The sequence below is a fragment of the Cuculus canorus genome, chromosome 1 (genome assembly GCF_017976375.1).
Source record: "Cuculus canorus isolate bCucCan1 chromosome 1, bCucCan1.pri, whole genome shotgun sequence".
NCBI lineage: Eukaryota > Metazoa > Chordata > Aves > Cuculiformes > Cuculidae > Cuculus > Cuculus canorus.
Window position 1 is genome coordinate 168,673,738 of NC_071401.1, and position 27,824 is coordinate 168,701,561.

General features: G+C 42.2%; 1 protein-coding gene across 1 annotated transcript in view; it reads left to right on the top strand.

Annotated features, from left to right (window-relative positions):
* Positions 1-3,359: 3,359 nt before the first annotated feature.
* PLXNC1 (plexin C1) overlaps positions 3,360-27,824 on the top strand; it is a 73,410-nt gene continuing 48,945 nt past the window's right edge. The window contains exons 1-6 of the mRNA XM_054054629.1: positions 3,360-4,393; positions 15,757-15,879; positions 17,291-17,425; positions 19,414-19,514; positions 24,625-24,739; positions 25,739-25,883. Of these exons, the coding sequence (XP_053910604.1) occupies positions 3,461-4,393; positions 15,757-15,879; positions 17,291-17,425; positions 19,414-19,514; positions 24,625-24,739; positions 25,739-25,883 (1,552 nt within the window). The 5' untranslated portion in view covers positions 3,360-3,460. The remainder of the gene's footprint in view (positions 4,394-15,756; positions 15,880-17,290; positions 17,426-19,413; positions 19,515-24,624; positions 24,740-25,738; positions 25,884-27,824) is intronic.

The window sequence follows — 27,824 nt, forward strand, 5'->3', positions numbered from 1 at the left end:
TTTGGTTCCCTGGCTTTTTTAGAAATATTGGTTGAAGTGCCAGAGTGAGGCAGCAACACTTTGTAAAGTCTAACATTAACAGGCAGGCTCCCTTGTTTGCCGTTTCTTCAGTGCCTGAAAAATAAAACGCAGTGCAACAATAAGATAAAAGCACCAACTATGGAACTGACAGCCAAGAAAATACAGCAAGATGATTTGCTGTTGTCTGCTTAGTTTTTATGAAAGTATCACAGAATGGTTTGGGTTATAAGAGAACTTTGAAGACCATCTAGTTCCAACATGAAATAGTATTCATGTTGGAACCAGTTCAATCGTGAACTGATTGCACTGTTTTCTGGTCTGCTGTATTAATAACAAATATTATGCTCTACAAAATAAACCTGTAGCTTCCATAACAACAGTAGAAGTTCAGCTCCTCCGGTATCCTGATGGGTATCTCTGGAAGAAAGTGTTGAAGACAGGACCTCCTGTTTACTTCGGGGGCTTTGAAAGGAACTGAGAACACTTTGTCACTTCAAGAACTGGGCCACTCATGAGCAAAACCCCATGCACTAATTCTCTGTGCAAAGCTGCTTCAATGGCTGTCAGAAGCGCATGCAAAATTAAATGTTGCAAGATGAGGTTCTGATCTGAGCTACCACTTGAGAGAGGGAGGAGAGAGCAGACACAGAAAAGTGGTGCGAGCAGGGAAGAGTCTGCAGAACAGGGCTCCGATGGCTGTTCTTGGGACAGGTGGGGTGCAATCCCCTACCTTGTCCTATCCTATACTACCCTATCCTAGCTTATCTTACCTTATCCCATCCTATCCTACCCTACCCCACCCCATCCCATCCCATTGTGGTACTCTTCTACCCCACACAAATAGACTGTTTTCTTGCGACAGCAGTCATATGCAGTCCAGCCTTCTTAGGTCCTAGAAAAAATAAAATTTGAAGCAAAACACTGCTGTTTTGGCATTCAGAGGAGCCGGCGGCCTTAGGAGCCATCGCAGTTTTCTAAGACTAGAATAACCCTGGTCTCACCCATTTAAGCAAATCAGTCACTCGTTTAAATACTTGTGTCTTATTTTAAGCATAAAGCCTGAGAAATGACTCATTTGGTCAGTCCTGAAAGCCAACAAATGCAGAGTTCAGTGGTTTTGCTAAGGGAGGGAAGTTGATGGGAGTAGGTCTATTGCTGGACATGCTCTCTGGCCGATGTATTGCAGATAGGAGGTTGGTGTCTGTTCCCAGTTAGCCTTGTAGATTGTGAGCAAGATGCAGGTCACTGAAAGCTTTATATTTGCACTGAAGAGCAACTAGAAGGCAAGGTAGTGTATAACGCACTCCAGTATGACATGTTCAGCCTCCTTTGCAAAACTGTATAAATTCAGTTTCTATACAGAACCTCTTTTGGTAATATCAGCATGACAACTTATTTTGCTTACACATTGACTAGACGTTCAGTCCTGCATGGGGAGCTGCAGGCAGCATCTGTTAGTTGGTAGAGAATCTCTTTGCATCTGGCAAGAAGAAGAATTGCGCAATGATTCTCTTCCACATCATCTGCTACTTTTTGTAGGTTTTGGATGCAGTTTGGAGCCACTGTACCAGAAACAAGCAAATGAGTTGTGGAGGGCTCTGGAATTCATGGTACTACTTTTCCTGGGTGCTGATTGCTGCAAGACAGTCAAATATTTTTGCTGACCAGAGCAACATCAGTCCTTGCACAATAACTACTGCTGAGTACAGTAATGGAAAAAGATAATAAAAATTTGCTAACTATATTGCACTTCCTATTTGAAATTGTTGCTCTTGACTCATTTACAGAGGTTCCATTTTCTGATAGTTCCACTTATTCCTGCAGCAAAGCTACTTTAAGATAAAAGCAGTGCAAATGGAGGCTCAACTGCCCTCTTGGTTTCGAAAATTACATCCTCTTCTCAGTCAGAGCAGCAGTGGGCCCTATGCCCATCCGCACCCAGCGCTTCCAGAGGTACCCATGAGAGAACACTAAAATGCATCTTTGCTACCTTTCATAAACCAGTTTTTCATTTAAAATTCAGCAAAACGATCCTCTTTACCGTTTGCTGGGAGCGCAGCCTACACCTCTCATTTTGTTGAGCCTTATTCTTGCCACGATCCAGCGGGAAATAAAGCGAATCGGTTGTGCTGCCCTTCCCCTGGGAGAGCGCTCCTTGGAAGGGCGTCCAGCTCGCAGCAGCAGCAGCAGCAGCAGCACGGCGGGAGAGGGCAGGGCTTTTTGTCTGCCCTGCCGAACTCGGAGAGAAAGCCTAAAGCCTTTGTTCTACCTCAGGCAAGACCTTGAGGTTCCTACTTAGCTCTCCGACACCCGAGTCTTCCCGCTCCCGCTGGCAGCCGCGGGGGTTCCATTTGCTCCGCAGCGTATTCGAACGGGTGGAAGAGAGTTTTCAAAGCTCGCCGCGGGCAGGGCCGGGCGCTGCGGCTGCCCGGGAGGTGCGCCCACCCTGCGAGTAGGTAGAGCATCTCATTGCGTTTGGCAAGAGGAAGAATCGCGCCATGATTCTATTCCACATCATCCGCTACTTTTTTTTTTTTTTTTCCAGATTTTAGACGGGTTTTGAGGCCACTGTACAAGAGATAAACAGCCTGACCCTGCGCCCACCCGCGCACCAGCATCTCTCTCCCCCGCCCCCGGGCTCAGCCCGCTGCAAAGCCAAAGCGAAGCAAAGCGGAGTGGGTGGGGGGCGAGGTGCTCCGCAGGGGTCCCCATCAGTGAGCGGTGCTGGGCACGGGGTCCCTATCATCAGTGAGCGGTGCTGGGCACACCGGTCCCCCATCAGCAAGCGGGTGGTGGGAACGGGGTCCCCATCAGTGAGTGGGTGCTGGGCACAGAGGGGTCCCTATCAGAAAGCGATGCTGGGCACACCCGAGACCCCATCAGTAAGCTGTGCTGGGCACACAGTGTCCCCACCAGCCATCGGTGCTGGGCACGGGGTCCCCACCAGCCATCGGTGCTGGGCACACTCTGGTCCCCATCAGCGATCGGTGCTGGGCACGGGGTCCCCACAGGTTCTGGGCACGGAGGGGTCCCCGTCGCTGAGCGGGTCCCCGCATCGATCGGTGCTGGGCAGGCAGGGGGCGGCTGCCCCGGCTGGCGACAGGCGACGCGGCCGCGCTGGGGTCGAGGCGGGTCTGTGTCCCCCCCCTCCCTTCCCCGCCGCGGCGGTGCCGCCCCCCGCTCGGTCCCCGCGCATCGGGGGGCTCGGGCGGCGCGGCGAGGCGGATCGGCGGGGCCGGGGGGCGGGCGGAGAGCGGCGGCGCGGTGCCTCGGCAGCCCTCCCGGCGGAGAGCCCGGCCCACCTCCGCCGTGCCGGCTCCCCGCCCCGCGAGAGGCTCCGGCCGCCCGCGCGGCATCCCGGGCGCTGGGAGCGGCGCCCCCCCCGCATGGCGCAGCGCCGCCCGCCGCCCGCCGCCGCCGCCTAAGGCGCCCCGAGCCCATGGCGCTGCGCTGGGCGCTGCCCCTGCTGGCGGCGCTGGCGGGCGCCAGCGGCCCCCAGAGCTTCGAGCTGCCGGGGGCCCCCATCGAGAACATCGAGGTGAGCGGCGGCGCCGTGCTGGTGGCGGGCGGCAGCTGCCTCTACGAGCTGCGGCCCGAGCTGCGGCCGCGGCGCCGCGTGGTGCCCGCGCCCGGGCAGGGATGCGCGGAGCCGCCCGGGATGCGCAGCAACCTGCTGCTGCCCTACGAGGAGGACGGCGGGGCGGGCGTGCTGCTGGCCGGCTGGACGCAGCAGGACGGCACCTGCCAGGTGTGGGAGCGGCCGTCCTACCGGCAGCGCCTCAACCTCAGCGAGGTGGTCAGCTGCCGGCCCGATGGCTCCACCGCCGGCGTCGTCTTCCAGATGGCCGGCACCTGGTACCTGGCCGTGGCGGCCACCTACTCGACCGGGCAGTACGGGAGGCACCTGGACTGCCAGCCCTCCAGGTCGGACGAGGCGACGGTCATCACGGTGCGCAGCGTGGCCGAGCTGGTGTCCAAAGAGGAGCTGGGCATCATCAAGCGCAAGAAGGAGCCTTTGCATTTCGTCGACGCGCTCCGCTGGGGGAATCACCTCTTCTTTCCCTACTACACGTGGAAGGTGAAGTCGGGCAACGGCACTGAGCTGCCCAGCATGGCTGTCCTGCACCAGCTGCACCCCTCGCGGGGCGGCCTCACCATGCAAGGGCAAGTTTATTTGGACTGCGGGTGCAGGAGCCTCATCGTTTCCTCCAGCCTGGTCCCCCAGGGCGAGCAGGGCTGGTGGGTGGGTGTTTTCCGCCACAGCCATAGTGACAAGGCCTGGAACACCACCGCCGTCTGCATCTTCGGGATGGAGGAGATGAAGGAGCAAGCCTGTGCGTCCACACACTTCATCATGAATGGAAAGGGTTGTGTAAGTATGGGTGTCGTTTTGCTCCTGCACACCGTTGTTGACACTGTTGTTGTGGATGGTGTCACTGTGCATGACTCGTGGGGTGTCCCTGACCTGAAGGCGCGTAAAGTTTGTGGGGAACTTCATGCATCAGACCTGGCTCTGTGAGCCCTAATGATTTCACCGGTGCTTTCTAAAAATCTGATCCCTTAACAGATCCTGTGATGTCCTTCCTACCTACACGTCGGGAAAGACGTGTCTGAGGGAACACCTGAGGGCATCCTGGGTCAGACCTGAGTCTCAGGCTTCTCGCTCAGTGCACCCTTTTCTATCAAGGATTAGTCATACTTCGTTGTGTTTTCCATACAGCCTAGATAAAGCATCTCTTACCCTATTCTGTGCATTCACATCTCATGTCATTGCAGCTACATCAGAAATGAAAAAAAGCCCATCAGATTGACTGCTGTGCACTGAGCTATGTGCGTTGTTATCCCCATTGCTCACTTGTTGTTTGTGGTTGCTTGTTCATGGTAGGTGTTTCCCAAATCTCCTAGCATTGGCCTTGCTCAAGAGGGCTCATAGCCAGCCCCCCAAAACCTGTATCCGCAGCAGACTGCAGTAGGCGATATGTCTTTGTTTTTGCAGCGGTTACATTTCCACAGGCATGGTACCCCATGGGGATCCCCTGGTCACCTACTTCTCTAACACTTTCTCTTTAGGCTCCTTCCTCCTTTTGAGTGTGAGCTGTGCACATGGAGGGCAGGGTGGGCAAGGATGTGGCCTCAGTAGCTGTAAAAAGCTAAAAATTAAGTTCAAGAAGCTAAAAATGTAATTCAGGAGAAGAAGGTACTTTTGCAAGGCCCATCCATGCTTTTAAGTCACACTCAGAAGTCTTTGCAGAGTTGCGGCAAAAGGAACAACGCTGTAGAGTATTGGGTACAAGCATAGGGGATCAAGGAAGCCATCATAAAGCAAGCCGTGGCCTTTTGCAGCTCCCCCACCATCCAGAGACTTTGGAGCTTAACCCCTGAATCCTTGCTGTGTTACAATGGGAGTTTGTTGAAAACTCCTTGTAAGAAGTGCAGTAGATTTTTTTATTTTTTTTTTCTCCTTGAATTGCCAAATCTACCCCATAGCAAAGCGCAGCACAGTGTCAAGATTCTTCCAAATACAAACTACCGGAGGGCATGTGTGATTCAGTCTCCTATTGCCAGTGTTAGAGGATGTAGTTATGAATGAGAACCCCGTATGTGGGTGAAACAACTGTGCTGAAGTAAACAGTGAAACTCTCGCAACAGAGCTGCAGCCAATCCTTCGATTTTCAGTGCCAGTTTATAGCTTACTGTGTGATTGCTGTGCTCTCAAAAGGCAAACTTGCTGAATTAATTTGGAGTCTCATTCTCATCCCAAAATACCCATTTACTAGTTGGATTTTTAATTTGTATTCCTTGTTCCTAATTACTCGTGGAGTTTCCTCATGAAGTACTTTCTGAGCCTGCAAAGCGAAAAAAGAGAAATCTCCCTGGGCAGCAAATCCTTTATAAACACTTCCCAAAGCCCCTCACTATTTCAGAAGAGTCTCATGGATTTCACCAGGTGTCATAATGCAGGTAAGGTAAGACGGGTATTTCTGCCTGACTGGTGTTCCCATTGCGTCCCAGTGCTTGAAAATGAAAAATCCATGATCCACACTGTTCTGACTCAGAACAGGCTCCTGTGACTCCAAAGTTACTATCATGTCCTGAAAGGCTCATCCCTCTTGGAAATGTAGGTTATATTTGGGTATGATGCTGAAGAATCCCAACTTTAATTAAAAGGATTGTTGGCTTGACGTTATGTCCCTAGCTATGGTGATATTATTAACCATGATATTTTGACACAGCAATAAATACAGTTTACTACCAACAGGAAAGGGGCATTTTAATATTTTGTGAGATAGCAGGACATCTGGGTGTTGCATAGTAATACGACCTGTAACATTACATGGCTAATTAGACCCTCTTTTTCAGCTAATTAAATGTGCCTATAGTGTATAAACATTGAAATAAATGCATGTAGTTCAGCTTTAATATGTTTTTTATACTACAGAAGGTTAGGCTAGGCTATTGCAGAGTAAGTTTGGAGATGACAGGCCCATATGCTGCTGCTTCTGTGTTGTTTTAGTCAAGATCCTTCTACTGTCTCTCACCAAATCATGGGAGTGCCTGCAAATGTGGAACATGCTCTTCTTGGACTCAGAAGCGCATGGGTTGCAGAACCAGCAGGAAGATGGTGTGCAGCATGACCATCAGTGCGTAGCTTGTAGGAGAAGTGTGTGCAATAGCTAGCAGTGACTGGCCAGAAAGGAATAGCACAGGACTGTCACGAGTACGTTGTAGTACTCGCATGTACTTCGCATGAGCTTTAAAGCCCAGTCTTTTAAAGACAGTGTTGTTACGTAGCAAATTAATGTGTTGCAGCGTTAAGATTGGCTGGAGTGAGAGACCTGTTCGGTGTTTTAGGCAGATGGACCGTGCTGAGAGTCAGCCTAACTTTTGCGTTGCAGATGCCATGTGTTGTAAGTACTGTGGGTCTTAGTCTTCTTTGTTTGGTACACTTGAATTCTGGAGCTCAGGTGTGATGTGTTGAGGTGCATGGATCATGGATATAGACTGTCAAGTTAATTAAGAACTGAAAATACATTTTTTTCCACTGCAGGAATGCAATTTATAGTTAGAATATGCATTAGGGAGTAGTGGCAGTTTGTTTTCCTTCTGGTCTTGTCATCCTTCAGTTTTCTGTAATTATTCTGGTTACCTTTAGGCAAGACATCCTCTTACCTGTCTGCACTTACACAGTGGCTTTTGTATTGCACTGTGCTTCTCAGTAGTACATTGCAAGACAGGCTTAGCCCAAGATATTTGTGGTCCTGAATTCCCTGCTATACCACTGCTGCATATTCTACTCTAAACTCATTCTTGCAAGGTACTGAGTTCTCTGGCCCTAACCCAGTAAAGCACTTAAGGGCATACTTAACATTAGGCATCTAAGTAGTTCCATCATCTGCAGAGGAACTGCCCATGCTTTTAAAGTTAAGCGTGAACTTGAGTACTTCACTGCATTGGAAGCAAATTGCTCTGCATCCTGTAGGAACTCATTGTAGGCGTGTAATCTCTTTAGCCTCGCGTTGCTAATTAAGCCAAAGTTTTAATGCTGGATTTGAGTCTGTCACTGAAAATTATTAAATTTTAAGATCCTTGCTTACCAGCCTTATAAAAAAGTCCTGTTCAATGTCTTTATAAATGACCTGGATGAAGGCATTGAGTGCACCCTTAGCAAGTTTGTGGATGACACTAAGCTGGGTGGAAGTGTGGATCTGATGGAGGGTAGGGAGGCTCTGCAGAGGGATCTGAACAGGCTGGACCGCTGGGCTGAGGCCAATGGCATGAGGTTTAACAAGGCCAAATGCCGGGTCCTGCTCTTGGGGCACAACAACCCTGTGCAGTGCTACAGACTAGGAGAAGTCTGGCTAGAAAGCTGCCTAGAGGAGAAGGACCTGGAGATGTTGGTTGACAGCCGACTGAACATGAGCCAGCAGTGTGCCCAGGTGGCCAAGAAGGCCAATAACATCTTGGCTTGTATCAGAAACGGCGTTACAAGCAGGTCCAGGGAGGTTATTCTCCCTCTGTACTTGGCACTGGTGAGACCGCACCTTGAGTACTGTGTTCAGTTCTGGGCCCCTCACCATAAGAAGGATGTTGAGGCTCTGGAGGGTGTCCAGAGAAGAGCAACGAAGCTGGTGAGGGGGCTGGAGAACAAGTCTTATGAGGAGCGTCTGAGAGAGCTGGGGTTGTTTAGCCTGGAGAAGAGTAGGCTGAGGGGAGACCTTATTGCTCTCTATAACTACCTGAAAGGAGGTTGTAGAGAGGAGGGAGCTGGCCTCTTCTCCCAGGTGACAGGGGACAGGACAAGGGGGAATGGCCTCAAGCTCTGCCAGGGGAGGTTCAGGCTGGACATCAGGAAAAAATTTTTCACTGAAAGGGTCACTGGGCACTGGCAGAGGCTGCCCAGGGAGGTGGTTGAGTCACCTTCCCTGGAGGTGTTTAAGGGACGGGTGGATGAGGTGCTGAGGGGCATGGTTTAGGGAGTGTTAGGAATGGTTGGACTCGATGATCCAGTAGGTCCTTTGCAACCTAGTGATTCTATGATTCTATGTGACGGTCACAAGTTCTGTGGAATTTCTGGTTAATAGAACTAGCTAATTCTCATTTTGTTTTGAGCAGTAGTGTACACAAAGCATGTTGTACTGCCTGGGTGTGTTTGTTCTGGACATATATAATACTGGATTCCCAAAGACATGATCCTTAACTAGCAAGAAGCAAGTGGTGTCTTAGATGAAACTGCACTGAAAACATTTTGCAGTTTTATATTCAGGTTGTTTTCCTTCAATCCATACATCTTGTAGTTTTGATTGTGTCTACTTACACACACTGTCGAGGTGCATGTGTTAATGAATTCAAGTATCTTCTTCGCAACTTCCTTAGTTAATAACTGTAAATTTGCCAAATCTCACTCTTTTCAGAAACCTGACTGAGCACTAATAAACATTTTTGGTGGATCAGATCAATTACGAAACCGAAGCTCCATAGCCCATATGGAATGCTGGAATTTGTCACAAACTTGTCCAATAGCTAGTGAGTTTTAAGAAGGCCTTTCCTTCTGTTGTTCCATGGCCGAATGTGACCTACTAGAATCTCAGATCTCTCCCAGAGATCCCAGGCTCTTGTGGATCACAGCCAAGTGGAGGAGTTGGAGAAGTGCTCAAATTAGATAGCATCAACGGGAGAGAGTTGTAGGATGCTACCTAACCACAATGACAAATCTGGAAATTAGGTTTGCCATTAAAAAATGTTGCATGGGAAGAAAAGGATTCTACAGTTTTTCAGGGAGAAAATCCAAACAAGTGTTAGGCATATACCTGTATGACAGAGAGAAGTTGCTGTAGTTTACATTAAGGTGTTTATGATATGATGTGTAAAGGCTAAGAAGCTGTGATAGCTACTGAATGTTAAGCTGTCTTGGTAGGATTTTCATCTGCTATTTAATGCAAGTAAAGATATATAACATTCTCTTCTTCGCATTTTTTGCATTTTTCAGTAGGTGATAAATACATAGGTTGGTATATGCCCCTTAACTTATCAAGCATAATTTGGAATCCTAGGACAAATTTTAGCTGGGATGAATTCTACTGAATTCTACTGAAAATCTACTGAGATTTTTAAGCCAACAGGGGTCATATCAGTTTAATCACAGCCATTAATTTACAGGATTGACATTTGAATTTGTGTGGTAACTAATTCCAAAATGATTCATGGTCTTTTATTTAAGGAAAGAATTACAGACTTCTAAATATAATTTGGTATCAAAATTGATACTGCAATTAACTTTCTAGTCATCTCCTGTGTATTACCAGACTGCTAGTATTGCATCTAATGTTTGACGTATTTCTAGAATTAGTGTTTCTAGAGTGAATACTCCTGTCCGGTTACAATGAATTTTCATTTCATCCCGATTTGTGTGGGAAGTATGCCATAGGAGACTTGTAAACTCTCACACTGTCAGTAGGAAGAAGAGTTGCTTTTAGTCATCTGGTTTCACCAGGTGTTCTTAACAGAAACTTTTGAGAGCCTGGGAGGGCTCTTGGACAGAGAATTTGCTTCCTTGGGATCACGGAATCCTTCAGGTTGGAAAGAACCTCAGAGGAAATGTTTAATCCAGACCTCTTCTTACAGCAGGGTCAGCTCTGAGATCAGGCAAGGTTACTCTGTGCTTTGCCCTGTCAGATCATGAAACCTGCAGGGATGGAGACTGCACAACTTCTCTGGACAACCTGTTCTGCTTAATTGCCATCATAGTGATGGGGTTTTTTTAATCTCCTGTCCTCTAGAAACCTCTCCTGTTTCACTTTCAGCCATTATCTCTTGTTGTACTGCATAAACCTCAGTCAAGAGCCAGGCTCTGTTTCTCTGGTCTCTCTGAAACTGTCTTTTCTGTAGGCTGAACGAGCCCAGTTTCCTCATCCATTCCTCACAGGGCAGGTGCTCCAGGCTCTGACCATTGCAGTGGCCCGCTGCTGAACTCACTCGATTTATCAAGATCAGTTCTGTACTGAGGGTCCCAGAACTGAGCACAGTATCCCAGACACAACTGAATATGTGCCAGGTAAAGGAGAATAAACAGTTTCCTCACTTGATCTGGCTATGCTCCTGTCAGTACAGCCCAGGATCTTCTTAACCTTCACAGCTGCCTGGATACAACGTTTAGCTTACTGCTCTCCAGGACAGATTGAGTCATTTCATCACCAAAAGCAATCAGTCTGGTCAGATATGATTTATCCATGGTACATGCTCTCTTTTCCCCATCACTTTCTTCTTCTTCTACCTAGAAATGTCTTCCAAGAGGATTTGTTCTGTGATTTTCCCAGTGAAAAAGTGAGACTAACCAGTGTGTAGTTCCCCAGGTCATCCCTCCTGTCTTTTTTTTGAAATGGAGCATTATTTGCCTTTATTCAGTTGCTGGAGACTTCCCCTGATCTCCATAACTTTTGAAATACAGGAGAATGGCCTTACAGTATCATCAGACAGTTTATCAGCATCTTCCTACAGATCCCATTCCATCTGGTTCCCCTGCAACTTCTGTAAGTTGATATTTCTTAAGAGATCCATGGGTTAATTCTCTTCCAGTATTTACAGTTTCTCTCCTTCTTGAACTCTGTAGGTACAAAGGACCACAAAACCTTGCTGGTGAAGTCAGAGCCTTATCTACATCCACTGTCAGTAAATCACCTGACCTATTCAGCAGCTGGTGCACAGTTTCATTGTTTATTCTTTTATTGCTCACATGGTGGTAGAAGCTCTTCTTGTTGCCCATAACATCCCTTTCCAGTTTCAACACCAGGTGAGCTTGGGCTTTCCTAACACAATCCCTATGTGTCCAGACAATTCCTCCTTAGTTGCTTGTTCCTGCTTCAACTTCTCTATACTGTTTTTCTGCATTGTTGTTCAACCGTGACTTTCTGCTTAGCTAAGGGCCATCTCCCAATACATCTCCCTCTTTTCCTGAGTTTTATGCTTGAAGAGGGTTGCCTTGAAAGACCTGCTGCTTTTCCTGAGCTCCATTTCTCTCCAAAGCTGCCTCTGAGGGGCTCCCACTAACCAGTTCCCTGAACAAGATGAAGCCTGGTCTCTGCATCTGTGCTTTCCTCAATGCCCTCAGGGTCCTGAACTCAGTTGTTTTCTAGTTCTTACAGTGAAGGCTGCCATTGATTGTCACATCTCAAATCAATTCTTCCTTAATTGTGGGTAGCAAATCCAGAAGAGCGTCATGCTTCACTGACCCCATAGGGTTAACAAAGCCTGGGGTCCTATCTCCGTCACTTTGCCCCCAGAGCTCTGTAGTCCTGATCTGCGCTAGGCAATGCCTTTGGTGTCTTTGGATGTGCAACAATAAGTAGTGGTCCAGGGAATGGAAAATCATTGGCACTCTCTCCGCAATGTAACGGATCAGGGCCCCTATAACAAAGGAAACCTGTTGTAATAGCATGACGGTTTAGCAGTTGTGTGCCTTCATCCTTCACAGGAGGGAATCTCCAACCACAGTCACCCACCACTTCCTCTTGCTCTCTGCTGATGCTCTGTTCATGCTCAGTTGGTTTCAAAGCCTTCCTTAATGGAGCTTGTTCTCCCTCATTGGTTATTAGGACACTTTAGCGATGCTGTAAACAGATCTGAGGGCAGAGAGGAGTGTTTATGCTGCTGCGCGTAGTCATAAATATCTTGTCTTCCCCATCTCAGGAGTCTCCATCAACCCCTTGCTTAAGCATAGCCTCTGACTGTCCCTCCTGCCATGCATCACAAGACTTGGGATCTTGCCTCTGCAAGGTCTCTGTGAGGGCCCTCATTTCCTGGTCATTCTCCCTGACTTTTTTCAATCTGTTCACCTGAGTTGGTTTGTCTGCCTAGCGTTGCTATGCAATGCACAGATTAAAAAACCTCCTGGAAATAAAATTTTGAAACAGTTTGTCTCCTCATTCCTTAGCTGTAATAAGGGCTCACGGCATGCATCAATATTGAAGTTTGTTACCCACTGATATAATAAAAATTGATGCAGGAGGTTGAAGAGTGGTGAAGTTAAGAAAGAATAATGAGGTTCCAAATGTTTTTTTTCCTCTCTAGGAAAAACATATAGGTATTGTTCCAGTGTTAAATATTGCTATACGCTCCCCACAAATCTTGTGTCCTTTTGTATAGCTGCATCTGTTCATTCACTCTGATGCTCAAACCCTTTATTTTTACTTTTTGGCCAGCTGCAATATGATGAGTGCTGCATGAGCTAAAAATGCTGCCCTTCCCTCTGAGGCACACAATGTAAAATAATCAGGAGGAAATCAAGACAGAAAGCAGACGTGTGAATCTGGTTGCTGCAGCTGGAATCATACAGAGATGAATCTGAAAATGAGATGCAAAATAGAAAATGAGTATAAATACTTCTCATGCCAAAACCCAAACAGCATAGTGGGATGAACTTAAAAGCAAATTGTAAGTTAGTTCAGGAGATCTCTAGGCTTACCTGTGCATGTGAAGATTTTGAGGGGCTGTAGAACAGAACAAAGGGTGGGACTGAAGAATTAAAATATTCTCGTCTAGAGCAGTATTGTCTTTTCTTTTGCTTTTCTTGTTTTCTTATAAGCCTGAAAATGTTACAGGATGGATAGACAGATAATCATGGAGATGAGTGACTCTTCTAGTATAAAGGAAGTTTAGCCTGTAAATGCATTTTTAAGGATGGCTTTAGCTGTGAAAGAAAAAGCTTGGGAAGGCCCTACAGTACTTTAACCCCATTAGTCACAGTGGAAGAGGCAAAAGGGCTTGTTAAAAAAATAAACACACATGGAAAAGGGGTGACAGGAGGGTGAAAGCAGCAGCTGCACCCTGGAGGAAACGGACAAGCTGGAGAAATAGGTTGCATAAGACAGAAGGCAGTTTTTATTGTGACTGCCCACCATCTAATTCGCCCTCTTCTTATCTGTATTAGCTCAATGTTGCACTGACCCTCCCTCCAGCAAGCAGAGTGAGGGGAGGAGGCTTCCACACTTGTCAGTACTGGTTCTTCAGTCAGATGATTGGGATGCACTGATATGACACTAGTTATTTTACTAGTATGTGGGTCAAAATAAAATCTGGCAGCAAAGCTTTTCAGAGACTGGGTGAGTCCTCCTCTCTTCTTGATATTATTGTAAAGTCTGTGAGGAACCTAGTGTGGTTTCTTTTCCTTACACTACTACATGGTGCACTGCAGAAAAAGAAGTCTTAATTCTAGTGGAGATGAAAGCCTGGACGCTTTACCTCCTCACTCACTCCTTTGCCTGAGTGAATGCCCATTATGTGCACCAGTGCTGGACTTTTATTATCCTCTGGTCTGGTCACAAAAGAGTGAGTTAACCTTTTCCACATTAAAAAGCATGCAATCATTTTTTTTCCCCCCACCATATCCAAACCAGACCTCCATGGTACTGAAGTCTCATGTCTAAGTGGGTTTTACTGAGATTCTGTGCCAGTACATGACAGTTCCTCTGTCTTATTCCTGCTGTAAGACAAAAAAACCCATCTTGAAATATGAAAGTTAATCAAGTCTTCTTTTACTCCAAGTGGCTGTTCTTGCAAGCTAATTAAAATAATTCAGATGACTGAAAAAGAATTTAATTGGCCTAGGACTGCAGTTTAGAAAAAAAAATCTATGTGTAAAGAGTTTTTGGGGTTAAGCCAGCATCCTAGCATGCAAGAGTTGAATTCAGCTGTTACTGTGTTATGGATTCGCTTAATAACTTTGAGAAGCGGCAGGTAAGTAGATGGATTTACAAAGCTTTTTTTCTAGGCACATCATCTCCTTAAATTTGCTACAAAGCCTTCTACAAATAGAAGGGGAGGGGACATAGAACATGGCTGGGGTTGGACCTGTTTGGAGAGCAGGTGGGATCACACGTTTGACAGCATCTAACATGGAGATCGCATAAAGAAATTACAGAACTGCAGAACCGAGGTATTGCTTGCTAGGGAGATACCTGGGCTTGTAGGAAGTTTGGGGCAGAAACCATCTCTCACCTTGGGAATGAACTTATTCCTTCACATCAGGGCTTCCTTTCAGCCCTTGATCTTCTTCAGTCTGCATACGTTGGTTTGGTGTTTCCTTCCACGAGATACAAGGATTTCCTGCATGATGTTTTCTTTCATGAGCTGCTTACATGTATTTGTCACTTAATTTCCTCCAGCTTGGGTGGAAACTGTAGGTAATGTTGATTTTAAAGTGCATAGGGATACTTTTTATGTTCTCCCTGGCATGAACTTAATGCTGCTTTATCTCATTTTTATATTTATGTAATATACAAGTCTCAACTTCCTTTGGTATAAAGTGGGAAACCAGAAAAGGGAAGATGAAGCTCCACATTTTCTGACATACACACAAAGAGTTATAGAATCATAGACTGGTTTGGGTTGGAAGGGATCTTAAATATCATCCAGTTCCAATGTCCCTGCCATGGTCAGGGACACCTTCTACTAGACCAGGTTGCTCAAAGCCTCATCCAGTCTGGCCTTGGACACCTCTAGGGATGGGGCATCCATGACTTCTCTGGGCAACCTGTGCCAGTGCCTCACCACCCTCACAGTAAAAAAATTCTTCGTAATATCTAATCTGAATGTACCCCCTGTCTGCTTAAAATCTTTACCTCTCATCCTATCCATGTGCTCCCTGATAATGATCCCCTCCCTGTCTTTCCTGTAGGCCTCTTTTAAATACTGGAGAGCTGCTATAGCTTCTCTCCAGAGACTTTTCTTCTCTAGGCTGAACAAGCCCCAGTCTCTTAGCCTATCTGCATGTTTAAAGTGCTTCCTTTTCCCAGAATATCTGCGTGCTTTTGAAAGTGGTTGCTGAGCATATCTGTAGATGGTAGATACATCAGGTGATGGCAAAGCACGGCTCCATTGAGAAGAACTGGCAATTCAGAATAAGCATTATGTTCCCCAAAAAGAGAAGCTCTGTTGCAAAGGAACTTGCTGCAGTTAGGCCAAGTCTGTGTTCTACTGAGGTCAGTGATTTAGCTGCAGTAAATGTAATCTCTATCATTGATATGACCAGTTTCTATGTATAAAAAAGAAGTAGTTTCATGGTTTATGTGCCATTTCCAATGACATGTTGTTCTGAAATTGTGTAGAATTAAAATGTTACCCCAAGTATCATCTAAAGTTGAATCCTCTGTCCATCTTTCCAGGGATTGTTCTCTTTTTCGTAACATTTTGCAGTATAGGTGAATGATTTTGTAATAGCTTTCTCTTATGTCTGGTTTTCAGGATGCACAATCAATCAGGAAATTACCTACCTTGATTCACTCTGGACTAGTGGCTGTTTATGGCACAGTTGTTTTAAATCAGATAGTTCTCTTTTTGGGAACAGACGATGGACAGTTACTGAAGGTAAGCTATGTGTGGCAATTCTCCCCTTCTGAAACAGCTGCTGCTGTATTCAAGTGGGTAAATGTTTCCTCGTTTAGGCGCTGTATCATAAACAGATATAATCCCCTGAATCTCTATTTGGTTTTTGTTTGTTTGTGAAGTAACTGCTGTATTGTTACTTGGAGAGCAAGATAATTTTCAAAAGCAATTATGTACCCTGCTTAAAATTCATGGAAACATTTCATTAAATTGCTGATGTCCACAGTTCAATTTATGGACCATGGAGTTCTTGGTTACTCTCTATTTTGTTGCCTTCCTTGCTTTGATTTTTGCAGTAGAAATATTAAATAGTGTAGATTTGGTGAGCATGGAAGGGGAACATATTTACTTGTTTGTTTGCCTATCTGTGTGATGTGAATAGCTGTCTGTTAGAGATAAAAAGTCAAGATTCATTTTGCCTTAGCTTCTGAATAGCTGACCTACGCTAGCTTAAATCATTCACCTGGAAGTGAAAGTCATCTTATCTCATTATCAAACTTTTCAACCATCCTTCAAATGTTATTTATTCTTTAATTTTTTTCAGGGTTTTACAAGAATGTGCATTTCCTGTCTACAGTGCAAAGGAAGATTCTCCCTTTTTGTTTTTATTAAGCAGGCAATTGGGGAGGAATAGAGTAGAGAGCTTGAGAAGCTTGAAAGAGCTTGAAAAGCTTTTGCCCATCTGATTTCACTGTGATTTTGATAACAAAAGTTGAAATTGAAGTCTTCCATGTCTCCTTAGCACAGTGGAGATAATGAACATCTCTCTCTTGTTTAGTTATGTTTATGGGAAACCTTATAACAATGTTGGTGTGCTTATTAACTTGCAAAATAAAAGTTTTTGTGGTCTCTGGTTCTCTTGAATTCTGTGAGAAGGGTGGTGGAAAACAGTGGACTTGGGCAAGGTAAGAAAAAGATATACCACCTCTTTTGTATATTTACAGAAGCCACATGTCCTGAAGATAGTTGTCAGTAACTTGCATAAGTTCCTTTTTAGATTGTGGGTGTCTGGATGTTAATTTGTTTTCTGAAGGCTAATACTTGCTTCACCATTCATAGGAGTACTTAAACACATTATGACTTCGTGATATAGGCGTCTCTTCCACATTCAATTTCTGTGTCAATCAGGAGCATACTTGGTGGGAGGGATGTTTCATACACTAAACCAGTGCCGGATTCAGTGCAAAGTGTGTCTGGCATGGATTCTGTTGAAATTCTGTTCTGGTCTTTTAATCCATCTTTCTGCAATGTGAGAGCCAGTGCAGTAGGTGAATTGAATCAGGGCACAGTAAATAATTGCAGAAGCTCTGATGTAGCTCAAATTAGGCTTTTGTTTAGAAAGCTGACTGAGCAATAAAAGGACTTGTGAATAATTTAATTTCATGTGTTTTAGGCTATTCTTAATGAGGATATGGAATCTAATTGCCCAGAGGTTTTATACGAAATTAAGGAAGAAACCTCCATTTTCCCCAAACTTCGACTTGATCCAGTAGATAGTAATTACATCTATCTGTCCTCTGCCAGTAAGGTAAGCACAGTATTAAATAAAATAATAGATTCAAGTAAATACTGCTTTAAGGATTTCTGCCACTTTATTAGTGAAGCATCAGTTTGAATCAGGGTTAGACCTTAAATATCCAAACTGCAGTTACCAACTTTGCATCTAATATTTGGTTATGTTGTCTAAGTTTGGGCTTCATTTGTGCAGAGCTCAGACAAGACTCCACTGTCATAGTGCTGCCCACTTTTGCTACAAGTGCTGTTCACTGTTGCCACACCCTTGATCCTGTGCTTATTTTATGTCATTTTGTGTGGAGAGTCTCTGTTTTTCCTGGAGGCATCATGCAGAATCAAGCTTGGAGGTAGCAAACAACTTGTAGACTCTTTGGAGTCCAAGTTCCTCTGAACTGGCAATCCGAGTATTGGTAGGTCAGGGTTTAGTACTCAATTAAGGAGTTTCTAATGTGGACAAAATGTAAATTGAGAGATAGATTTGAAGTCTTAATTCTGCTGAAATCAGTGATAACATTTTCATCCTTTTTAGTCAAGCTTAGAGTTGAAAACAAAACAAAACCACAATCACAAGTGATTAATGTGTATATACAGTGAGGCCAAGATGTTCAGCAGTCACTGAGAGCTAAAGCATGCGAGCAAACACATCAGGGCTGCATCTCAAGCAGAAAGCGTCTCCCAAGAGCCGGTGCAATTGTTGCAGCACACCCTGCAGCAAAGCTCCTGAGCATCAACTCAAAAAATTCCTTTGTCTCACCAGAAGCAGGGAAGATGGCAGTGAAAACATAAGGGCTAGCTGTCCATCTTAGCTGGACAGGATTTCACCCAACACTCGATTACTTTTATTTACAATAAAATCACTTTTCCAGCAGTGAACATAGCACTTTAGCGTGCCATCTGAGAGTGGGTAAGTTGGTAGGAGAACTCTTGACTGATATAAACCGTCTGTTACAAATGCAGAGAGATCAAATGTTCAGTCAAAAGTGTATGTAGATATTCATAGTAAAGACTTGAATTTTCTTTAGCTTTGTTGAAAGAGCAAATTGTTACAGAGGAGGAACAGCTTTTAGGTATAAATGCTCTGATCTTCTCTTGGAGCCTGAATAAGATTTCTACGCTGTCTTTTAAAACTTGCTAATAGTCTAAAGGTTTGGCTGGTTTCTGAACTGAAACCTTCAAATAAATTGAATTTTACAAGATGGAAAAACCAGTAAATATAGTTTTGCAGAAAGACATGTACCCTTTTTTCTGTTTATAAATCGTTGGATCTTTTAGCTCTTGCACATCTGTAAAAATGGTTTGAATTAGGGATATTTTTCTTGCTAATATTATTAATTATCATTGTTATTAATAACATTGTTTGTATTTGTATTTGTATTCACTATTTGTAATCAGCTTTCTCTTTTTCTTTCTCCTTTCCTTTTCTGAAAATGGCTGGCTAGGATATTCGAGCTGAATATACAAGTATAGCTACATACAATATAGCCACAATTATCTACATTAACTTATTGAAATGGCATTTTCATGCATGCTAAGTAGTTGCATGTGTTTGTTCTAGTGTGCACATGCAGTTACCTGACATGGTGATGCAAACACAGATGCATTTTGTTTTGTGCATGCATTTTTGGATGCACCTTCATCAATCATTTAACTCAATTATGATGAGAGGAAAACAATGTTCTGCTAAGCAGAACATTTTGTGAAATATACCTTCTTTCTATGGTTATCTATAATTCATTATGCTAATTAGTCTTTCCTGCATTACTCTGTCCATGTTGGTCTTGTCATTGTCAGCGGAGTTTCATCATCTGATGGCAAAATACAGCGTGTGTAAAATAGGCTGCATATTTCTATTCAAAGGTCATCTGGCAGAGAGGAGTCCATAAGGAAACTTTCCTGAAGGGATTGTGCTTGGTTGCTGTCAGATTTTTAATGGTAACCCTCAAATTCCTAGTTTCTCGGGGCTATTTTAATTCAATGTGTTATTGCATTCTTTGATTTTAGGTGAGAAGAATACCAGTTGCAAATTGTGGTAGATATGTTTCCGAGCAAGAATGCTTATCTGCAAAGGATCCCTACTGTGGGTGGTGTTCTTTGAATCAAAGGTATTTTTTTGTATTTTGACTTTCATATAAAAGCAATGAATTATTAGTCAGTATACATTTTGACTGTCTTGGAGCTATTCAGTATCAAGGTTGTATATACTGAATTTTTATGGAATCAGTCATAGCCATAAATGTGAGACACTGTTGTCATGTGAAAGGGAGCTCTGCATCTTTTAAAGAACATATTAACCCTCCACTTTTTGAGATCTATCCATTAAATATATGTTGAGCTAAAAAAGAAGAAATTATTCTGGGTTTAGAACAGATGTTTTTGCTTTCCAAATTGATTGAGAAATAGAACTATATACTCAGCCTTGAAACATCTTAGTAACTAGCATCTTGTCTGTGAGAATGTGGAAAGTGTGCTCAGTTGCTTTCACTATTCATAGTTCCTTGCTTTGAAATCACTGCCTTTGATTTAGGCCAGGGGAGAATTTCTTTCTAAGCACTCCATCCTCACATTTGGTTTATTAGTTTTGCTGCTTCCTTTGAAGCAGATTTGAAAGCTTCTGTGTGTCTTTAGCCTGGACTGCAGAAATTCCTGTGTCATCAAGCCTAATCTTGGCAATTGCAAGCAACCACATCATGTAAACCTACTCATAAACCAATCACGGACCATTCTGAATTCAGTTAGGCTTTTTTGTCCTCCCTACCATAGTTGTGTGGCTATATGAGTATCCCGTCATTCTGCTGGTTAAAATCTGTCTGCTCATTTTCATCACGTGTATGTTCATGGACAGGTTATATTCATTTGTTCCAGTGCTCACATCACTTTGGCTTAAATAGATTTTCCCCTTCCCTCACACTTACCAATGTTTTTATGAAAGCAGTCTCCTTTTTCACTTTCATTTTGGTGTACTAAAGCAGCTAACTTTTCCAAGTCTCACATGAGACTGCTTTCTTAATTCCACTCAAGTATCCCTTCTGTGAACTTTATGCATCCTTCTAAAATAAGGATGGTTAGGGCTGTCTTAATATTCCAGAAGAGATTTCAGTTGTGCCTCGCTCAATGATGTTTAATCAGTTTGTCCAGGAAGTGTTCTGGGATCACAAAGATGCGTCACAATAATCCATGATCAAATAATGGCCCAAGGTCCTTCTCTTTCTTTGTTTTCTTTCCAGCTGAAGAGTTTCCAGTCTATAGCACATGTGAGCTGTGAGATTTTTGTTGCTCTTGGTACATGTTTGTGCTTTGAAATCTCATCCCATTTCAAGGTTATCCAAGTTTTCCCATGTGATATTCTTATCTTCCTCTGCATGGTAATGTTCCCGACTTTGTCTCATCAGCAGATGTCAACAGTGTAAACCTTCTTTTATGCCAGTTCATCCACAATTAAAACATTAAACAAAAGTGTTTCTAAGATTGATTTTTGAGGAATTCCACTAGAAGCCTTCTTTTAGAAGGTTAATACTAGCGTTTTGGTTTGTTTCAGTGTTAATGTGGTTTTGCAGAAGGTCGCTACTTTTTGCAGAAGTAGCTAATAGAAAAGAGTAGGTGTTTATGCTCTAATGTGTTTCCTTCAAACTGTCTTTTAATACCTTACTCTAAACCGTATATGTTACAATGTTAAGCTTTTCAGGCTTTTAGAAGTCTGTGAATAACAGTTATTAGTAGGTAAATCCCCTGTTTAGAATGGAAATCACCCAAAGTTTCCATCTGATTGAAACAGAAATAATTTATTCTTTTGGAGAAAAAAAATGAATTTACTATAACATGAATCCCATTCAACACCCACATAATTTTTCACTGTTAAGCACTTAGCTTTATAAAATACTTGATTTCACAAAGGGGGGGTTCTGAGAGAAGCTTTAGAAAAAGAGGAAGACATGTTTTTAGCCAGCATTTTAATAGAAATCCAGACATGTCCACTAAAGCAATATATTCCATAAGAATTTTGAGATCAATTATATGTTTTATATACCTACTGGGAAATAAATGTTATATTAAATATGCACTCAATTTTTTAATGAAAACTTAGGAGCAGTGCTTCATTTTAAGGGTAGTGTGAACTCAAATCCAGTAATTTGATGAAAAAAATCTGCACATCTTATTGCAGGTGAAACCAAAATGAAACCAAATGTTTCCACTGTTACTGTTTCTACTCTTTCTTCCATAGGGACAAAATATAAATTCTCCTTTTCGCTTGCAGTTATTTAAAAGAATTAGTCATAGCATTGTGTGATTTCTCTTAATGTTTATAGATTTTTCTATAGTGAATCAGTTTTACCTGATGTATACTGAAATTATGCAATACAAGGCACTGATATTTTACACATATTTCCATATTCCGTATGGAAAATATCAGTGAAAAACATCAATGCCTTGTATTATTATTTCCATATTCCATATGGAACTAATACAATTTGTCTTAGTTATCTGACATGGACAGACTTATTTTTTAATTTGGTCACTGGATATGACGTCTGTGGACTTCATTCAGTGGCTGGTTTTTTGGAAAAGGAAGCCAAAACTTTCTCTGAAACCATGTTCTCAGTCCTTGAGAAAATCAGTATGCTTTAGCAAGGCAGAGAGGGTAAAATTGATAGGATCTGTAGTTAATACAAGATTAGTGAAGCAGAGACTTAAGTAAATATGAATGAGCTGGTATGCATAGGTATTATGTATTATAGAGTGGAACTCCATTCCAGTTGTGAAGAGGGATCTTTAGTAGTATAAAGATTAGCTTGCTGTGAAAGATTAAAAGCAATCTTGACTGTGCTTTTCTCTCTACACTATGTATGCATGCCTGAAATCTTATCCTAGGGTTTCATATCTTATACCTTCATACTTGTATAGGGCCCAGGCCAGCCCACTTTTCCAAGAAAACCAGTGTCCAGAACTTTCAGCTACTTAAATATTGATATCAACAATTTGATATTGCTATTTTTCCATTCTGAGCGATTGAGTCTGTGTGTCGATTTTCAGAACCATGTTATTCCAAATAATATTTATCTGTTATATTCATTCCAGTATGCGTGTAAACAATATAAATAGTCTAAAAATAGGGCTATAACAAAATAATCTCATCTTTAGGTGAGTGAAATTCATATTACTCTTGGCTTGTGCAGGGAAATTGTGTGAATTTATGCTGAGGGACATCAGATACTCTACTTCCCCCTTTGCGACTGCTTCCTGTCAAAAGACTGTTCTCCGTTGCACATTGTTTGCGTGTTAAAGGTCAGCTTTTAGAGCAACAAAAGACACATTTTTCCTGGCATGGAGACAAGCACAACCCTGGGTCCTGGGTGTCATTACTTTTTTTGCCATTAAACTGTTAGAGTCTTCGTTGTAGATAAGGCAAACAAGTTCACTGCTTATGTTCCTCAGGCAGTGTAAGAGGGCAAGTGACTTTGTCCTAGGAAAATTTTAAACGTGCAGCTTTATTAACAGTTTTGTTTTGTAATATTTTAATTTTAACGTCACTGAAATGCACCATTGCCAGTATCTGCATTATCTGCCTGTACGTATTCAAGCATCTGGTTTATGCACATCTGTTGATGACAGATCCTATCCTCTGTGGTTCTAAAACTGGTGCTAATGGACCTTTGTGGTCTCAGTGAGGTGAAGAGAGACATAATGAGCTTGAAATTTGTCCTGCTTAAGAAAGTTTGAAATACGTCAGGCATAGTCCCAATTTCTTACAGTATAGTTATGATCCGAATGTATTCAGATGCAAAGCTCCACCAGGTTCTTGCGCAGCAGGAACTCAGTTTCCTGAGTTAGACCACAAAGGAAGTGACCTTGCGCTTAACTGCATTCCACGTGCCAGTGTCTTGATCTACAAAGGAGATGGCTTTATGGTTTCCATGGTTTGTGGGGTTATTCTGTGCATTTTAAAAAGTGGTGGATATTTTTCTTGAAAGTCATTCTTGGGTTATTCTTTATGGAGAGAAAACACATAGTTTGTGAAATACACTTATATAGTGAGCTCCTCATGAAAAAAAGGCCCATGCTTTGCATGTATGTGCTAATTTCTAGGTTTTAGTGAAGGAACAGTTCATTAAGGCACATGCCACTGATCACATGGTTGAAGCTATACATGCTTCTACGTTTGGTAGAAAAGTAGTATTATTAAAAAATTATTAAATGTTACATTGATTTATAAATATTCAGTCTTAAAATATTAAGATACATATAGTTAGCACTTTCTTGCCTTTGATTGCCATTTGAAATTACTTGGGTTAATCTATGGATTGTTCATTGACTGTTCACAACAGATAGTATTTTAAAGAATCACCTTTCAAACTGAATGATTGCCTGTCTAATTTGTATGTCCATGTTCTCCTTTTTTATTGCACGTTTTTAATATGTATAGTCTTTGTAGTACTTTTATATCCCAGTGTTGCCTCATTCTTCCTTAATTTTCTGCTGTAGAGTTTCTATTTCCTGCAGTCTGGTATCAGTACTTTTTAATTTATTTTGTACTTTCCTACTTCTGAAATGGATTTTATTCTTCAAGGCAGAAAAAGTTATTTTGAACTACCTTTTCAAACCCAGTGTTTTTAACCAAAGTGCACTGACATAAAAGGGAAAGATTACTATTCATATCAGCGGACGACAGGAGATTAGCAAGGGAGATGCATCTCATTATCTGTAGGCATTTGTAGCGCAGTTCTAATCTGAGCTTCATCCTCTTCTCTTTTACTCTTCGGAGGGGAAGAGCAGCTTATGTAGTGTGATTAATTTCATTTTTATATTAATGTCTACAATAGGTTAGGTGAATTGCACCCTGAAAGAGCATATTTCTCCCCATGGAGTGTAGAAGGAACTGGAGGGTTCAGATCTAGAGCTCTAGAATGGAGAAATCAAAAGTTGGGGATGATGAATTCCTTCTCAGCCTACCAAGTTCGCTGTTACTGGCCAAGGGTCTAATATTTGCTTGAGCCCCATTGACTTAATTGGAGCATATATCAACACTTCGTAATTTATTTTGATAAGCGGAAGATTTTTCTGATTGTTTTCCTGAAGCTTTTTTCAGTTGTAACCATAATCCTGTAAAAAATCAATCATGTTCCTGTAAAAAATCAATGACGTTAAATAAGTTGAAGTACAGTGTCTGAAGTCAAAGCAACCACAAGGAAGCTGGTGTAATTTTATGTATGCTTTTAGGTGCACATTAAAAGAAAATTGTACACGTTCAAACAGCGTAAAGGGTTGGTATAACATTTCACATGCAGCTGATAAAGATCTGAAAATCCTGCTAAGTTTCCCTGCCAAAAATCAGGTACGTACACCCAGTTTTATGCATGTTTGTTTATTGTGACTTTAAATGTGTTATTTTTTCACTTATTGTAGCTTCCTTTCTGTTGTCACCATGTTCCATATATTAGTTCCTTTTATCTCTACAAATGGCAAATGTATTAGGAATCCCAGTAACTTGAATTTCAGTCAGCTAGATGTTCTCTTCCTCTCCTATAAAATCTGTCCTGAAGCTGCGCTTCATCATATTGAGTCAAAAATTCATTATGCTGATAAAGGCAATGTTTCCGTTATATCACTTTATCAGCTATTTTAATATTTCCAGTGACTATATATCAAGTGCATTATGTAAGTTCTGAGCTTTGTAACAAGTTGCAAAGCATTCACTGAGACACATATGCTAACACAAATGCGTCTTTAAGTGTTTGATATTAGTATTTACTCAGTATCTGTTCACAGCACACGCAGCCTTGAGTATTTGATTATCAAGTATTGTGACCGGCCACTTAATCTGCATGCTATTGTTTCTGGTTTCCTGATTGAATGCACTAATGCGATCATATTTGTAAAGCACTCTCAGCCAGAAACAAAGGATAATTAATTACAAGACAAGTTCTGTTTCATAATTAAGTGCACTTTGCTTATGGATGCAAATATCGTCTCTCCATGAAGATTTGTATGTTCTTGCTCAGATGTTTTTAATGGACTATAGCAGAATAAAACACTGCTATAGCAGAACTCTTGATTTAAAAACCGAAATTATTCCAGATTGTTGCCCTTACATACCTTACCGGTCCATTTAATTTCTGGAAGTAAGCAATGCTGTTACTTTCAGGACTCTCTATTGCTTCTTCATCTAGGAGAGGTCCTCTTCTTTGAGAGACTACCTAGTGACTTGTCTGCTTCCACCACAGAAGTATTCATTTTGTGCATTCCATAGTTTGTAGTTTTCTGTAAAGACAAGCTGATGACTTAACAAGTATTTCAAGAGATCTGTTGCATTCTGGTTTTTGTTGTTTTCTAGGTTGCTGTAAGTGCCAGCATAAGCAAAACCCTTACTTCCTGTGTGATAAAAATTGTAAAACCTGTGGAAATATTTTATGAAAATGTAGTGCTGAAAAATTCATTCTGTTTCTGCAATGTAATCACTCCGGTGATAACTGATAATGGTATGTTTTACTTCTACATGTTTTATCAAGTGCTTTAGATATGCTCACACTGTTCTTGATAATTAGAGATTTGTCAGTATGGAATCTTTTCTAGAAGTTATAAAACATGTTAACATATGGCTAGAAGCAGCTTTTCAGTTCAGCCCATAGCAGTGCAGTCTTTTAGTGTTAGGAGTTTATTTACATTGTGCCCTTAATTGCTGTTGAAGGAAACTTAAGATAGCTGCAATGACAATCAGGCTGGCTGGAGCTATGGAAGTAGTGCTGGTTCAGTGCTCTGCCTTGACAAATTAACCCATCTTGACATTTCTCTTATCTGCAAACTGAATTTGGTTTTGCCAGAAACTCTGCTAGAATAAATTAAAGGAGAATCTGACTATGAATGTCTGTACAATAAATAACCTTAACATTCAATTAACTGTTCAACCTAACTTAGACGCTTGTGAGAAAGTGATTGTCGCATGTAGAATATTAGCAGAAAAATACTTGGTTCAGGGGCAGTTTGACAGGTACATCTTTTTGGCTGGATTTCATTCATCTTTCTGAATTACTGGTTGAATCCTTTTGCAATAATGCTTATACTACTTTGTTAACCAGTAATTGTCAGAATTAGAGACCTGAGCCATTTGTATTGGACATGTGATGCATGTGATCTGGTTTGTGCATCTCATAGACAAATACAAGTTTTAGAATGAGGTGGTAAATTACTAAGTCTAGACTTCTAAACCATTCTCTAGGCTTTGGTTGCAAAGATCAGACGGTGTTCCTTCACAGCAGGGTCTTATTTGAGTAACAGGAGGAGAACATACCCCTTGCATTCCTTCAAGGGTCTGTATATATGCACAAAGCTTTTTTAATACATACTGACCTTGTACCTTTTTAAAGTTGCTTATGCTAGAATACAAAAGAGAGTTTTAATCTAAACTGAGGGAAAAAGATAGCAGGGTCAAGAATACCATGTTTTCTTAAATGACTTGAAGAGGAAACAGAAAATTCATTTAAATGCCTGCCTTTATCTTTTCCTAGATAATATAGCCCAAAAGACGTGTAATACTCTGCATGAACTTTATTCTTTTATAATAGCTTTGTGTAGAAAGAGGAATGAAATGTTAACCAAAACATGCAATGACCTATTGTTCTGAAGAGCCCAGTGCTGCAGAACTCACTCTCTCAGGGACCCTTGCCCCTAGAGGAAGTTCCTAAGAATATTGGGATCTCAGGAGCTCAGCCTGTGGCCTTTGTATAGGAAAAGCTCCTCTGGCATCGTGCAAGTGTTGTGTGTTGAGTTCTTGTGTAATATTGATTTGGGAATGGAGAATAAAAGGCTTTATCACTAGCAAGTGATAGCTAGGATTATATCCATGAGTATTCTGATCTATTAAGCTGTCCTTAGTAAATACTATTAGTGCATTTTTAAGACAGAGTGCCAGAGATGAGCTCTTGGACAGTGTTTACCAGGAGACTGTGAGCTTAACCTGTGTCTGCCAGTATTGTTGCCATTCACATGCTTCTTCAAACTGAGATATTTAAGTGGATAACACAAGTGTGGAAGTTACATTGACTGTTTATGGTACCTTGTGTAAACTGACTTCAGTCTCACAAGAAGACACACTTGCAAAACTCCTTCAGGTATCATTTATGGAAATTTTTTTTTTTTTAAAATACCTCCTACTCAGTGCAATCTGGTGTCTTTTCAAAGGTCAGCCCAGGCCATACAGAAAATAATAGGTTCCAATAATTTCAACACAGACAAAATCAGGAGACCATATTTGACAGTGTTGTTTTTAAAGTATTTATACAAACTTAAAAGAGAAGACAAGCTCTACCAGGAGATAAATTTCTTACTTCTACTTACTACTCCTAGTGAAATAATATTTTTCAGTAGCTCATGGCTTGAGACCTTTCTCATATAATGACCTAGGCAAATGATTTAGGCAATTT